We start from the raw sequence: 13,106 nt of genomic DNA on the forward strand, positions 1-13,106 counted from the left end.
CTGAGTGTTCCAGTGCCACCATATGTGAAACTTAGCAAACAAGATTGTCCTGTGTCTGAGGAAGAACAGGCTGAAATGGATAAGATTCCATATGCGTCTGCAGTGGGTAGTTTGATGTATGCAATGATTGCTACTCGCCCAGACATTGCATTTGCAGTGGAAGTAGTAAGTCGATACATGTCAAACCCAGGCAAGAAACATTGGGAGGCAGTGAAAGGAATATTAAGATACCTGAAAACTACAAAGAGTATGCGTATATGCTATGGGAGTCAGGAGCTAAGTGTAAAGGGCTTTACAGACTCAGATTATGCAGGTGACTTAGACAACCGAAGGTCTACGTCAGGGTATGTCTTTACATTGGCTGGTGGAGCAGTATCATGGCGTTCTAGATTACAAGATTGTGTTACTCAGTCTACTACAGAGGCTCAATATGTTGCAGCATCAGAGGCATGCAAAGAATCAATTTGGCTTAATCGACTAGTAACAGATTTGGGAATCAAAGAAGAGATGCCTGTGTTATATTGTGATAGTCAAAGTGCTATACAATTGGCTCGCAATCCAGTTTATCACTCAAAGACAAAGCATGTGGATGTGAAGTATCATTTCATCACGGAAATGCTCGAGGATAAGCAACTTGAGCTTGTCAAAGTTCACACCACAGAAAATCCTGCTGATCTACTTACAAAAGGACTTCCCTCAGAGAGCTTTGCGCATTTTCGCAAGCAGTTAGGTGTAGGGTAGTACATCACTTCTCTACATCTCTTGTATATTAGCTTGTATAGTAGCTTCTCTCACACTTAAAGTACCACATTGGACTTTAAGTGGGAGGTTGTTGGGGTATAAAGCCCAATGTGGTCGCTCAGGTAAGTGGGCGGGCCGCCAGGTATGCACACATATTCTTTTGTAAAAACCTAATAAGAACTCACTATGCTCTACACATTACAGTAGAGCGAGTTCACCATATCGTCGTGCTCTTCTTCTCGCACACTCTCTCGCGTCGCACTTCCACTCGTACTCCTCCAACTATCTCTGTCTTTATATGACACAACTAGCGAATCCTAGCCTCTGCTGATACTCCCCCAAATCTGCCAATTTCAATCTCGAGCTGATGTGATGATGTGCACATCTAAGTAATAGCACATTGTATCTTGTGGGATAAATGAGTGTCCCTATAGACATGTCTGATCACATATCCATCCTTTGTGAGCTAGAGAAGATGCTCTCTGTAGACAATCATCTTTGTGCCAAGCTCTCGTGTCGGCTCTATACATGTCCTCCTGGTGTCTATAGTTGAATCAAATCCTGTCTGTAAGTGCCTCTAAGACCATCCAAGGAGCAACAAGCTTTGCACAAATGATCTCGCATGGTGCAGAGACCTTGGCCCTAATCATCCGGGAAATCATAGAAACGAGAGACCTCTCCATACATCTACATCCATCGATACTACCAACTCAGCTATGATGGTCTACTGATGGTCCCCATATCTGCACCCATAAAGCATAGCTGAAGTAACCAACGTGCCAAATAGCCAAAGCTTTCTTCGAGGTTCCTAAGAGAGAAGAAGAAAATTTTAACGTCATACGAAGCTTATCCCAAGAGACCTCAAAGATCTATCCGAGAAGAGTTGATAGTTGAACTCAAGACTTGTTATTCAAGAGGGAAATGGCATAACCAATCTATAATCTTGTACTGAGTTCCTTCTTGCCCCACGAATACAAAATTTTGAAGTGCAATGATAGAGGGGACCATTGCCTTCTCGCAACAATCTTCACCATTGCTGATGCCAACAATACCAGTTTGCATATGATTACAAGCACAGTATCTCTACCACATGCGACCTTGAGATAATGGAAAGATGCTTTCCAACATTGATTCCTGATTAAAAAATCTGTTTTCATCCTCAACTGCCCCAAGAAATTCTTTCCAATACTACAGGAACTGGCCCGAGAAACTCTTTATACTATTACCCAAATAACTTGGTAATCATAAAAATCAAAATAATGGCAGGCCCACAAGATGTATCTCCTGAATTGAATTGTGCTTCATGGTCAAACTGTTACAAAATTGGTGATCACACAAATCTCACCGATTCTCACTACCAACGAGAGAAGCTAATGAAAATTCCTTCTCAAGATAGCAGGAAGGGATCTTCCTTGTATTATTTTAGATGATAGCAATTACAGCTATTTGATAACTCATAGCATCTTGAGTTAATCAACGACTTGGTGGGATCATTCATAGACTCGCCACTGTCTGTATAGTCTTTCTTGGGTGATTCTTGTAGATCCTCTCGGTCATAGGGTGTTGGCCATCATATCTCTCATGAGTTTCTCTGGAGCTGCAAACACAGAAATTTATAATAGGGTTGAGCATGAAGAAAGAAACATACAGAAATGCTAGTATGCAATGAAAAATGGCCCGCATAAACACTCACCACTGCCCCCTGTAAACAGAGAGAATTGCTTTATTGCCTGGCGTATGAACATCTCAAGTCCACTCACAACCTCTGCTCCCGACTCTTCAGCTTCCGTTAAGAGTCTTGTGATTCTCGGTGTGTACACCGCATCAAATACAAGACTGTATTTTCTTAAAGCATCCTGCACAAAGTCATCTCCATTAGTAACTCCCCTGAATAGAAACTTCTCTTTTAATGAAATCAGAACCTTAGCAATCGGGGTCTCTGCTATGTTTGGAGACATGCCCACTGACGTGGTGTTGGCTAAAACCATTCCATCAACTGGCTGGAAGGTATTCAGTTGCTCTAATGACAAAGCCTCTCCACCCAATGCATCAGCTAGCACCTTCGCCCTCTCTTCCCATCCACACACACCCACCTCAATCAGAACATTGCAGGAAAAATTTGCAGAACAACTCGCATTGCCCACATCAAACACCTCATACACCGTTTCAGATGTTAAAAGGTAGTCCTACATATGAAATGGCCTAAAAATACATTTAAGTTGAGCTACTTTGAACAGAAAAAATCAGAAGGGACACACTAACAGATCCAAAGTTTACCATAACTTCTGTTTGCAATAAACACTTTGGCCCCCCTGCTTTTCGCCCCATATGCAAGAGCTTTCCCTGCTCCTCCAGCTCCAATGACAACAAAATAGCGCCCAGAAAGTGGTGACTTATCAGTGGTATTACTCTCTCCTCCTGTGGAACTAAACACCCTGGTCAATTCAAGTGAACAAGAAAGGATAGCATTCTTACTTTGTTGGCACATACCTCGTAGGCCATCCTCTATTGCAGAAATAGCGCCTTCACAGTCAGTGTTGTAACCAATCAGTTTCCCATCACTCTTCCGCCTAACAATTGTATTTACAGCACCTACAGCCTGCAGGCGCCCCAAACCAAATCAAGAAGAGATACTAAATTTAAGGCATAGAGAATTATACCAGAGTCAAATCCATCAGAACACTCAGACACACCACCAGCAACGACTCAAATCATGTGAGACTCTTTTTGTGCTATGCAATTGTATAATTATTTGTCAGCATCGCATAAATTTCCCATCTTAAGAGATTAAGTTCGCTCATTTAAGTTACATTTTGTAAGATATTAGCTAGTGGTACTACTGATTCATGCATTGCCCCACAATACTTCAAGTTGAAGACCTGGTCAACTGATTTCCCTCCAAGGAGACATGCTACTCCAGCAAGGTCAGCATAGCACAAATTCCCCATTTTAAGAGATTAAGTTCGCTCATTTGCATTTCATTTTGTAAGATATTAGCTAGTGGTGCTACTGATTCATGCATTGCCCCACAATACTTTCAAGTTGAAGACCTGGTCAACTAATTTCCCTCCAAGGAGACATGCTACTCCAACAAGGTGAAGATCACGCAGGCATGTTAAAGCATGTAATCCTCCCAAAAAGAGTCTCTTAACAAAATTTTGAACACTTCGTATCTAAGCAAAGGGAGAGAAAATATAAGGGTCCGTATGAACTTTGGTAAGAGCATAAAATTACAAAGACATACAGAAGATTTTCAATTTCCTATTTGGAGAAGCTATAAAGGAAACTTCGTTTATTTATACGTTTGTCTTTTACTAAGGGAAAACCAAAGTAAACTCGAAAAGCTGAGTGGAGCCTTGGGAGATAGCTTTCAAGATCCCACCAATGATTTCTTTAAAAATTCATTTTTTTGAAACTCTATTTGAGAGACATGTCCAACACTAGGAGATGAATGACCTTTCATGCTTCTCCCCTATGGCTTGTTTCAACAAGCCAAATATATCCAACAAGTGGAAAAGGTCAGCCCAAGCAATAAATGATAACTACAGGATGACCTCGGCAAACAATTGTACTGACCCTGACCTACCAGAATAATTTACATACAAGCAAGCAAAAGCATTATGCAGTTGTATAGACATAGAAGAATCTATGGGGACACCTACAACTTACCCAATAAAAAGCGACGCAGAATTCCATGCACACCTAAATATGCAATCCACCAAAATCTACTTTCAACTTCAGTTAGCTGCTTACTGTGCTAATCTGCTTATAACAAACCTTGGCAAGTGGATCAACTTCATCACAACACTCAAGGGCCGCTTCCTTGTGAGGGATTGTCACACTAAAGCCGAGAACAAAAAAACAGAAAAGGATGACGCTTTAATATTACAAATCTCAATACATCCAAGAGTAAACATCTTCCGAAATTGACGAGACAAAGCATACCTGAATCCACTAAAATCTGAGGTGTTATAGACATTCAAAAACTCTCTCAAGTTGTCCACGAGAAAAGGAACATAAATGCCATCATAACCAATTTCTCGAAATGCAGCATTGTGTATGATGGGGCTTTTACTATGCCCCACAGGTTTTCCAATGATTCCAAAGACCTTTGTCTGTCTATTTACACGTCCAAGGCTATAGATATTTCTCAAATCTGATAGAGTTGGCTGTCCAGAGGCTGATTCCTTGCCACTAGCAAGAGAGCCAAATGTCAGAAAGCCACCATACTTCGGGCTTAAAAGCCGACTTATTAAACCACTCTGACCCATTACCAACGCGATGGTGGGTACCTGCAAGGCAATCATCATGTTCAGGCTACACAAATAAGATGGCCCAATGCACACATGATCAGTCTTAACTAACCATGTAAAGAACCGAACCTGCATTACAAAATGAACTGGTTTTTTCAAAACCCTACATATACAGCCCCTATTTTGTCCACTTAGCAAATTCAAAGCAGACTAGATTTCCTAGCTATGTATATTTTCAGATGCTAAATTTCTATTTAATGGAAAACCTCTAGCTGTTACTAGCATGGCGTTGAGAAATTGCATTGTGGCCACCTTGAAATGGAACAATTGTTTTGACCTGTTCTGAACTGCCAAAGCACCCCTTTGAATACAATTTTCTTGCCTGTTTCCAGAGAGCTATTTCCTTTTTGCTGCTGCTGGTAGTACATACTCTGTAAAGTACATACTCTCTACAGCGCCCCCCACCATTCCCCCCCCCCCCCCCCCCCCAGGCCGCCTTCCGGCGCGGCAGGCCAAAAATAAATTCACTATATACATAGTGCGAGGAAACTCTGAAGAGAAGAACACTTAAGGTAAAGAAAACAAGACGTTCGTGGGACAAACGGCATTGCCGTGGGAGAGATGAAGAGAGAAATCTTCAAGGCAGGCTAGATTCAGGAGGGATTTTTGAAGCCGACCAGTACACGAGGGACTTGGACACAGCTTTTGCCAAGGTCCGAGAGGCTTTGGAGAAATCTCAGGAAAGACACAAAAAGGCAGCAGATCGACACAGTCACGATTTGAAATTAAAGGAGAACGATTGGGTGCTCTTACATTTTGAAAAGGCACGCCTGAGAAAAAAAAAGGGGAAGAAGCGGTTTTTCTCAAAGCTTAGCATGAGATACTATGGACCTTTCCAAATACAAGAAAAGATAAATGATGTCTCCTTTATACTGAAACTGCCCAATACTTGGAGAATTCACAATGCTTTTCATGTGAATCTCTTGAAGCCTTTTAAAGGCAATGTGCCCGATGATGGGGAGCCAGATGAGCAACCCGAAGTAGAGGAAAGCGAGGAGATACTCGTTCCAGAACAGATAGTGGCACATAAAGATAGAAAGATTAAAGGTAAAGCGATTAGGCGGTTCTTGGTTAAATTCAAGAACTATCCTGCATTGGATGTGAAGTAGATGGAGAAGGAGGACCTAGCAAATACTCCTCAAATTTTGGAACTTTACCTTGAAGCATTCGGTTTAGCATAGTCTACTCCAATAAAACCCCGACTTCAGCTTGGGCGGAATGTGGTGCAGTGGGTATGCACAAGACGGGAGTCACTCCACTCCTTTGTCGACAGATTGTCCGATACTTTGATTTGATAGAGAGTCACTGATGTCCCTTTGGGTTTCAAGGATACTGCTGAGCTGACAGTATTCTGCTATATGACTTTATGAACTGGAATTCCCGATAATGAATATGATATTGATTGATTTGTACTTGACTTGTTTGAGTGCAGGAACTGAAAGACGAAATGACTGTAGCATTTCAGTCTCATAAATCTCTATAGACATGACTGCGATAAGGATTAGTTAATCGGGCATCTGCGAGGTCCCGATTGGATCTAGATGCGATTACTAAAAACGTTGCCAATTAATCATGGTCTGACATTTGGAATGATTTTTTAATGTGATTTGTCATGTGATGTCAAGTGATGTCCTGTGATGTGACTATCAATTGGTACATGTGCTAGATGTGTTGTTCCTAGTGCGTAGGTACTAATAGTCAGTGTCTGCTAAGACAGTTTATGGCCTTTGTCTGTTTTGCAGGCGTAATCGAGGGCGATTACAATGCTTTCAAGAGGGGGTACGTCACAAATGGGTGACGTGGCATGGCCTTGGACACACTCACAAAGTGGGGCAGCAGACCCGGACACACACCCACACTAGCAGCAGTGACATGTGGCAGCTGTACAACAGTCCCGGAATTTCCGGTGCAAAACCTGCTGACCTGCTGACGTGGCATCCGTACGGAAATCCCGCTTTTTGCGCTCACTTGCTGACGTGGCAGAGCGTACTGAGATTCTTTCTTTTTCACTGGGCTGAATTGGCAACTTTTGGCTCAGTTGCTTTATTTTAAGAAGCTTTTAAAAGTGAATGCTTGTGGGCATCCCTTGTAACCAATAAATAAGTGGGCAAGGCCTCACTTCTCAGAGCATCTGGACGCAGAGTCTGAGAGTGAGCACCTACCCACTCTCTTGTACTTTGAGCAGAGATTAATACAAACAGAAATACCGAAAGGGGCACCAGTCTTTAGGGCCAATATCTCTAGGCACGAAACTACGCCGGGCGGTGTCAACTCAAGTGTGAATTGTGAACTGTTTTGAAGTGAATCTCTGCTGTGTCAGAGTAGAATCTTGACTTGGGGTGTCCAAGTTTGTTACATAAGTATTGTTGTGGGCTGCCTAAAGGGCTTCGAGACTATTGTACAAAGAACAGAGTGGCTACCCTCACTTAGCTTATGGAAGTTGCCGACACTCATCATGCCTTGCTGAAGGGAGAGGACAGTGGGTTTCAGGGCAACGTGAAAGGGGGTCAACAAAAGAAAAATTCAGCAAAGAAGCCTGTTGTGAAAGTGACTCCTGAAGCGTCCCAAGGGTCAAAAAAGACATGGAAAGCCAAGGACTCAATCGAGACGTCTAAAGGACAGGCTGAGAAAAAGAAAAGGAAACCTTTTGTGGCAAGTCATTCGAAGAGAAGAAGGCTTTAATGGCGAAGAACAAATGCTTTATATGCGAGCAGCTGGCCATTTTGTTGCAGATTGTTCCCAGAGGAGGAGGCCAGCTGACTCCGAGGACAAAGAGAACAGGAAAGGGAAGAAGCCCAAACCCGCGGCCGAGTTAGTACCAGATATGGTGGATAATAGGCCAAACTCAAATGCTAGCGAGTTATGCAGAGCGCGGAGTAAAGTCGAAGACCAGACATCAGTTATCTTCTTTGATCCAAGTCTTAAAGAAAACTCTATCTCACCAGAGTTGGCCATCAAGCTGGGCATCCAAGCTGAAGAGATGGGGTGCACAGCAGAGGCAGGGTTGGCATGTCCTAGCCACTCAGAGTGTGTTACGTCTATCATTGGAAAGCTGCGTCTGCATATCCAGTCATATGTGGACACAGAGGAATTTTATATCATGCCATTGGAAGGGTGAAATGCGCTGAGGGAATCCCCTGGATGTTCCTTATACATGGAGTGTATACAGAACATCAATGGAGGGGTGTGATACGCTGTTGGGAATCCCGTGGATAGAATTTTGGATGCCTTCAACAAGAAGATCACCCTTCAGCATAGGAACAAAACTCACATCCTTGATGTAAAGCTTAAAGGGGAGTCTGTCCCTATTGTATCTACTTCGGCTATCCCTTCTGTAATTAAGAATCATCTTTCTGCGTACTTGATTTTTACACATGATGTTTCAGATAATTGTTCGTCGAATTTATCTTTGTTAGATAAAGAAAGATCACCATTTTAGCGAGAGTTTAGTCATTGTTTTTTTGACTCATTACCATCTCGGTTGCCGCCGGAGAGGCTTGAGGATCATGCGATAGATTTGGTGCCACGTTGTAGCCCACCAAATAGGCCTTCGTGCAAGGTTAGTGCAGCTCAAGCAAAAAGAGATTATGGGCCAAGTAGAGGACCTGTTAGAAAAAGGGCTGATTCAACCTAGTTCTTCACCCTTTTGCTCCCCAATGCTTCTAGTGCAAAAGCAGGATGGCTCTCGGCGCATGTGTAATGATTATCGCGCATTGAATAAGAATACCATCAAGAACATGTTTCCTATCCCAAGGATTCATGTTATTCTTGACCGACTAGAGGATGTTGCAATTTTCAGCAGGATAGACCTTAAAGGGTATCAAGCGAGAGGATGTGCACAAATCTGCGTTTAGGATGACGTTTGGTCTGTATGAGTTCTTAGTGATGCCATTCGGTCTTACAAATGCTCTTGCTACGTTCAATAGGATGATGGATCGGATTTTCCGTCCACATCAAAAGTTTGTCGACACACATTCTTTGATGACATAATAGTCTATTCAAAGAAGGATAGGCGTCACTTGACCATTGTCTGGGGGTTGGGAGCCTCTCTCTCTCTCTCTCTCTCTCTCTCTCTCTCTCTCTCTCTCTCTCTCCCCAAATCTTGAGCCTCCATCATCCATGCCACATGGACCAAGAAGTACTTAGCACTAAGTACTTCTTGGTACTTAGTACTAAGTACTTCTTGGTACTTAGTACTAAGTACTAAGGTCTATGTCATGACTCATAATAGTAAATACATATATGATATGATGATTGATCTATCATGTTCTAACTTTTGACTCTTCAATTTGAGAACAACTTGGTTAAGTGTAGGCTCTTAAGATGAATGATTTTTTTTTTTTGCATCGTACCTGTTGTCAACGTGCGTCTAATTTTTTTAAGTTCGATTAATACCACACCTCATCGTACGCGTACCCATTGTACGTGATCGTACGTGTCAACTATGCCTGTCAATGGGTAGTGTCCGCCGAGAGCGGAGGGAGAGCCAGACTAAGCAGTCAGCTTGTGATCATCCTCCAAGCGAGAGAAAACAATCTTCGCTATAGTCATCCTTTGAGAAGAGGGATGGCCAAACCAAGGCGTCTGTGCCGTAGTCGTTCTCTGAGAAGAGGGATAAGCCGAACTCACGTGCCTTGGCTATAATCATCCTCGAAGAAGATGGGTAGGCCAGACCAAAATGTTTGTCGTCTTGCGTGTATATCCTGTCCCCAATTCTTTGTGCCAACAATGCTACGAGACCGCAAGGCAGAGTGAATATCCTCTTACCCAGTTGGGAGATCATATCTGCCCAAGTCGAGGGATGTATATGATGTAAAGTTACTAAGGATGAGTGTAGACAACTCCTAAGGTAAGAATCAAAGTGATCAAGAGAGAAAAAGAGTAATGTCATTGCCAACCAAGCAATCAAAGATGTTAGATGCAACGGAAGAGAATAGGGATTTGCTCGAATCTAGTACTCCGCACTCAAACACAAGGGACGCTTTACTTCACTTGAAAGAACTGAATCAAACTGAAAGAAAGAGAGACGAGAGAGCGAGAGAGAAGAGACAACACAGGGATGTTGGGTCCCAACCCTCAAGGGCCCCCTTGCTCTGTTGCCAGAGCAAGTACTTTCTTTATTCTTGCACAAATGCTACTACAATGACTAAGTGTTGAGATGTTGATGCTAAGGGGTACTGCTGCTACTGATGTTGGGTACTGGGTACTGAGGTACTGAAGGGGTATTGAGGTTCTATGTCGAAGACGATGACGTCGACGACTGGTACTGCGGGTTCTATGTCGAAGACGGGGAGGTCGACGACTAGGTCTATGTCGAAGACAATGAAGTCGAGGACGAGGTACTAAGGGTCTTTGTCGATGACAATGAAGTCGACGACGGTTCTGTGTCGAAGACGCTGAAGTCGACAACGGTTGTGTCGAAGACGATGAAGTGACGACGGGTACTTTTGGTCTATGTCAACGACGATGGTGACTGTGACGATCACGACGATGGTGTCATCACCAAGTCCGGGACTGCGATGACGATGACGATGACGATGACGATGACAAAGGTGTCGTTGTCAAGGTAGGGATCTACGATGATGATGACGAAGGTGTCGTAGTCAAGATAGGGACTGCGATGACGATGACGACGATGGTCTCGACAACGATGGTGTCGAGCTGAAAACTGAAAACGCTAGATGCTCTGCTATGGATATGCTATTGTGGCGGTACTGCGGGGCTGATTTGCAACCGCCGAGTCATACAAAGGCTGAGAATGCAAAACGTTGGCTGATCTGGGCTGGAATTGCAAAACACTGGCTGTCTTGGCTGAAAACTGAAAACACCAAGCTGATCTACTGTTGGTTGGTCAATGCGGTGAGGAACTGCAACGGGAAAGCGATCCAGCGAAGCTAAGGGCTGAAAACTGAAACGCCGGTGGCTCTGGGCTGAAAACGCTGAACTGATGATGCTGAAAACGCTGGGCTGAGCTGTTGAAAAAACGTTGGGGAGCCTAAGGGTGCGTGTTGGTCTGCTGCGGTGCCTGCCCTTTTTGTGTCCCTGCTACTGAGTGCCCAATGGGTTTCTTTTATAGGAATTATATGTTGGGTAGGGCAAGCTTCCCAACAACCTTACAAAAAAGAATTCCAAAAGTCACTTTTAATAAAATGACTTATAAAAGGTGGTTCATGCGGTAAAATGCCTGCATGATGAAATGATTGTTCTTGTGCAAGAGAGGGTATGCAAGTGTGACTGGCCTAGACATGCACGTCCTGCTAGAGGCTCCCAAAGGTGCCACGCTCAGTCCTAAGCTAAGATTCATGCTAGACTATGGCAGACGCATGTCCGCGTAGCGCAAGTGAAGCGCACACGTGACATCCCCCTTGTTAAAAGTGAGGCACAGCTGCCAAACTTCTATCTATACTTTTGATGCTGACTAATGAATGCTTTTGATGTTGTGGATGCACAAACTGATGCAAATTCCTCTGAAACGAGGGACTGATGGTACTGCGGGTGTTGTGGGTATTACTGGCAATGCAAACACCGTGTAAGGGTCACTGTCCAACCTTACCATGATTGTCAAATATCAGCCTGGGCTCTATACCAGATAGTGCTGGCTCTGCCTGCTGTAGCAAGAGTTGTCCCCCGAACACTGACTGTGGTGAAAACATTACCGGTGTTGATGGACTAAGGTTTGGTTCCGGAGTCCTTTCCAAAGGTTCAATGACGAGGGAAATGGATGCACGCTACATGCGAATGCAAATGCAGAAGAGGTTAGGGATCCTGTCTCCAACTCCTTCCATATCTGCATTCAAGGCTAGGAGATCTTCGTACTCAAGATCTGGGTTGTCGTGTATCCGATGTGGATCTTCCTTCAAAGACATGGCAATGAAGATGAGATCTGGTAAGTCCATGGTCGGGACTCAAAGATTCTTCACGAAAAAAAAATGAGAGGTTCCTTGGGTTCTTGGGTTCAACTTGGGTTCTTGATAGTTCTTGGTTCTTCTTGGTTCTTGGGGTTCTTGATTCTTCTTTAGGTTCCTCCCTTGAGTTCGCGAAGCTGAAGCACGCACACAGCTCTGATACCAATGTCAGGTGCAACGAAAGAGAATAAGGATTTGCTCGGATCTAGTCCTCCGCACACAAACACAAGGGACACTTTACTTCACTTGAAAGAATTGAATCGAACTGAAAGAAGAGAGACAAGAGAGAGAGAGAGAGAGAGAGAGAGAGAGAGAGAGGGATGTCAAGTCCCAACCCTCAAGGGCCCCCTTGCTCTGTTGCCAGAGCAAGTACTTTCTTTATTCTTGCACAAATGCTACTACAATGACTAAGTGCTGAGATGTTGTTGATGCTAAGGAGTACTGATGCTACTTATGCTAGGTACTTGGTACTGTGGTACCGAAGGGATACTGAGGTTCTATGTCGAAGACGATGATGTCGACGACTCGTATTGCGGGTTCTATGTCGAAGACGGGGAGGTCGACAACGAGGTCTATGTCGAAGACAATGAAGTCGACGACGAGGTACTAAGGGTCTTTGTCAATGACGATGAAGTCGATGACGATGAAGTCGACGGCGAGGTACTAAGGGTCTTTGTCAATGACGATGAAGTCGACGACGATTCTGTGTCGAAGAGGGTGAAGTCAACGACAGTCCCATGTCGAAGACGAAGATGTCGACGACGAGTACTTCTGGTCTATGTCGACGACGATGATGTCGACGATGAAGACGATGGTGGCTGTGACGATGACGACGATGGTGTCGTCATCAAGTCCGGCACTACGATGACGATGACGAAGGTGTCGTCGTCAAGATAGGGATCGACGATGACGATGACGAAGGTGTCGTCGTCAAGATAGGGACTGCGATGACGATGTCGATGACAACGATGGTGTCAATGACGACGGCATCAAGGCTGAAAACTGAAAACGCTAGATGCTCTCCTAAGGATCTGCTACTGTGGCGGTACTGCCGGGCTGATTTGCAACCGCCGAGTCGTGCAAAGGCTGAGAATGCAAGACGCTGGCTGATCTAGGCTGGAATTGCAAAACGCTGGCTGTCTTGGCT

At 44.0% G+C, this 13,106-nt stretch overlaps 1 protein-coding gene across 1 annotated transcript in view; it reads right to left on the bottom strand.

Moving 5' to 3' along the window:
- Nucleotides 1-2,006: 2,006 nt before the first annotated feature.
- The window catches only part of MEE32 (dehydroquinate dehydratase, putative / shikimate dehydrogenase), a 44,709-nt gene continuing 33,609 nt past the window's right edge, over nt 2,007-13,106 (bottom strand). The window contains exons 4-10 of the mRNA XM_086521046.1: nt 4,687-5,033; nt 4,519-4,582; nt 3,232-3,340; nt 3,019-3,159; nt 2,664-2,812; nt 2,435-2,597; nt 2,007-2,338 (exon numbers count right to left, since the gene is read on the bottom strand). Coding sequence (XP_086377172.1) covers nt 2,295-2,338; nt 2,435-2,597; nt 2,664-2,812; nt 3,019-3,159; nt 3,232-3,340; nt 4,519-4,582; nt 4,687-5,033 — 1,017 coding nt within the window. The 3' untranslated portion in view covers nt 2,007-2,294. The remainder of the gene's footprint in view (nt 2,339-2,434; nt 2,598-2,663; nt 2,813-3,018; nt 3,160-3,231; nt 3,341-4,518; nt 4,583-4,686; nt 5,034-13,106) is intronic.

Source organism: Adiantum capillus-veneris, chromosome 10 (genome assembly GCF_014529385.1).
Source record: "Adiantum capillus-veneris isolate H3 chromosome 10, ASM1452938v2, whole genome shotgun sequence".
NCBI lineage: Eukaryota > Viridiplantae > Streptophyta > Polypodiopsida > Polypodiales > Pteridaceae > Adiantum > Adiantum capillus-veneris.